At 53.8% G+C, this 3,376-nt stretch overlaps 1 protein-coding gene across 1 annotated transcript; it reads left to right on the top strand.

Annotated features, from left to right (window-relative positions):
- The first annotated feature begins 620 nt into the window (after positions 1-620).
- On the top strand, positions 621-3,148 carry LOC123071777 (NAC domain-containing protein 22). Its single transcript, XM_044495361.1, has 3 exons — positions 621-1,271; positions 1,368-1,636; positions 2,121-3,148. The coding sequence occupies exons 1-3, from the start codon at positions 1,019-1,021 to the stop codon at positions 2,835-2,837; spliced, it is 1,239 nt and encodes a 412-aa protein (XP_044351296.1). The 5' UTR covers positions 621-1,018; the 3' UTR covers positions 2,838-3,148.
- Positions 3,149-3,376: the final 228 nt, after the last annotated feature.

Raw genomic sequence — 3,376 nt, 5'->3', positions numbered from 1 at the left:
AGCAAGAAGGAAAATATTTAGCCTTAGGAAGATAAGCCAAAGAGTCCCCTCCAGAGTGTTAAAGATCCTCCACCACCATTTGATGATCAAGCATAGATTCATAATAGAGTTGTTAATAATGCTTAGCCCCCCAAGGCTTTTAGGTTTACACATAAGCTTCCATTTCACCAGACGTCATTGATTAGCTCTAAGGAAATGTTGTTTGTGCTAGTGGAACTCTCTCATTTGGACTTATGGAGATGCTAGCAAATGACAATGCCACACTACAGTTATTTACGCCAGTAGAGTAATAACCACATTCGAGATGAAATTAAGGAGGATAAATTGGTGCAACATGAGAAGAAGAAAATGCAGCGGAGGAACTTATATTTTGGTTAAAGTTGAAAATATTTACCAATACCAGACTTACATTGTGGACCCAAGAGAGTAGCCGGGCGGGCCCAAGGAAGCTACACGAACTCACCAAAGCCACCGCATTAATCAATGAAAAGAATGCAGACGCACTCCATCCATCACTCACCTCACCGGGGCACAATCACAGGGTTGCAAGCGGGCAACCGCCCATGGCTGTACTCTTCCTGAGGCGTCCTTTTCCCCCTATTTAACTCGGCTCCTCCGTCGCTTTCCACCTCCCGTGTGTGTGTGATGCGTCACGGCTCGCTCATATCGCCATTGCCACTCCACTGTGCGCGCGTAGCTCGGGATTCTAGCTAGCGTAGACTAGTGGTTAGAGCGGCCAGTAGCAGCCGCCCGATCAGTTAATACTCACGCTAGGTAAAGCCACCATCGATTAATCCTTGTGCTTTCTGATCGATATATATTGCCCCAGACACCACTAATCTTATCCTTCCCCCCTCGACCGATTCTCCACTTGCATACGCGCACCCCGGCCGTGCCGAGCTCCTTTTCGCGAGAGGAAGCAGCTGGCCACTTAACTTGCTCTCGTGCTCACCTAGCTAGCTAGCTAACACCCAGCTGCCCTAGCTAGCTAGCAACCTGTGCGGATTGGGGAGGAGGCATGAGCAGCAGACACGAGGGCGGCGGCCATGGCGCCGCCGCCGCGGCGGCGGGAGCTGGCGTGTGTAATATTAAGGAGGGCGGCGGCCGGGACGCGCACGAGGACGACCTGGTGATGCCGGGGTTCCGGTTCCACCCGACGGAGGAGGAGCTGATCGAGTTCTACCTGCGCCGCAAGGTGGAGGGCAAGCGCTTCAATGTCGAGCTCATCACCTTCCTCGACCTCTACCGCTACGACCCCTGGGAGCTCCCAGGTCTGGAACAATCACTCTATTCAATTGCCTCTTTTCAGAATTCAGATCTTTGTGCTGAATTTCTTATGCGTGGCTGTGGCTGACCGGCGATCGCAGCACTAGCGGCGATTGGGGAGAAGGAGTGGTTCTTCTACGTGCCGAGGGACCGCAAGTACCGGAACGGGGACCGGCCCAACCGGGTCACGGCGTCGGGGTACTGGAAGGCGACGGGGGCGGACAGGATGATCCGGGCGGAGAGCAGCCGCCCCATCGGGCTCAAGAAGACGCTCGTCTTCTACTCCGGCAAGGCGCCCAAGGGCGTCCGCAGCAGCTGGATCATGAACGAGTACCGCCTCCCCACCGCCGACACCGACCGATACCACAAGGTATATTCTAGCTATATTCTAGCATCTCACTGAAATTCCCCTCCTGATCTATCGATCTGAACAAGAAACGAGCTGGTTTAACTAATTTGCAGGTAATTTAATTAGCAGGTATGAACTAGGGTTTGTGCTTCGCCTGTGTACTAGTTCTTTGATGTGGGTTACTACCAATTTTTGGGCATCTAATTTTCAAATTGTTCTGCTTATGGTGCATACGCCTTTTCAGGTCTGCAAGTTAATCAGCTAGGGCTTCAATCTTTTGTATCTTCTCTTGCACCTTGTTGTTCATGCCATGAACAACATATGCACAACCTATGCACTCGATTGGATATCTCCCTAGATGCTAGCTAGCATCTGGAACATATGAAGAACCTATAGAATTCCATCCTAGATTCCTTAACTTTCAGCAGACATCCTCAATTCTTCGCATGCCACATTTGCTTCTCGATCCTCAGTCCTCACGTACGTCCATGAATTAAATTTGCAGACCGAAATCTCTCTCTGCCGCGTCTACAAGCGCACCGGCATCGACGACGGCCGTGGACACCCCTCCTCGGCGCGGTCGACGATGCCCTCCCGCCGTGGCACTGCAGCAGCACAGCAGGACAACAGACAAGGGTCATCGTCGACGTCCACGCCCACGCCACCGCCGACTCCGTCCAAGCTACACCTTCTCCAAGCAGGCGAGTGCACGTCGCCGGCGCCCATGACCGATCACGCCCAGACGCACAGGCCGGCGGCGGCTCCACGGCAGCAGCTAGCAGCCACCGTAAAGCCCTCGGGTGGCTCAATAGGATACCTACAGTCGACCGTTGCGGCCGGCGAGCATCATCAGCAGGAGGGAGCCGCGGCGTTGCTTTACCAGCAGTACTCCAAGAGCACAAACACCTTCGCGTCCACGTACTCGCTGCTCAACCTGGTGAACGCGGCCTCCATGGGCGTTGCCTCGGCCGCGGCCATCGATGAGCTGAGCACGCTGGTGGGCCACGGCGCGGCCCAGCTGCCGTCCTACCACAGCCCCGCGTCATCCGGCGGCCACCACGACCACTTCGTCGTTCCCCTGCCGACGCCGCCGTCGCAGCCAATAACGCCGCTGGGGACGCTGCCGATGTCGCTGGCCGCCATCTCGGACAAGATCTGGGACTGGAACCCGATCCCCGACGCGGCGGTGGGCAGAGATTACGGTGGCGCCAGCTTCAAGTGACGGATCAAGAGGGAAGCGCCTGCGCGGCAACAGTGTATGCACCCGTGCATGGCTAGCTGTGCAATTAATTGGTACCACTCCACCTTGTACACCTCCCTCTTTCTCTCTCTCACTCTCTCCTCTCTCTCTCCACAGTTATTATTCTTCTGAGTAAACGAACAATTAGACCATTATAGCATTCTTGTCCAGGTCCATATATAGATCATCCCATCTTCCCAGGTACTCCAGTATGATCAAGAGAATTCAGGATAGATAATTTGTAATTCCTGATGAGTTCCATATAATAACATCGATCGATTTGACATGATACACATCCATGTGTTACTCACTGGCAATGTAGGACCTGGATGGGCGCATGTACTTGCATGTGTCCAGTCAAAAGTGCCTCGTTTTTAACTGTCTGACTTTGGACACATAAAATAATGCCATGCCGCCAGCTGCATGATTGGGAGATGACCATGGCAGAGATTGCCTCACCGGAATGATTAGGAGAGAGAGAGAGGGATAGAACTTGCAGGCCGGGGGTGCTGTCGGGGTGT

Source organism: Triticum aestivum, chromosome 3B (genome assembly GCF_018294505.1).
Source record: "Triticum aestivum cultivar Chinese Spring chromosome 3B, IWGSC CS RefSeq v2.1, whole genome shotgun sequence".
In the NCBI taxonomy this organism is placed as follows: Eukaryota; Viridiplantae; Streptophyta; class Magnoliopsida; order Poales; family Poaceae; genus Triticum; species Triticum aestivum.
This window is presented reverse-complemented; position numbering and strand designations above follow the sequence as displayed.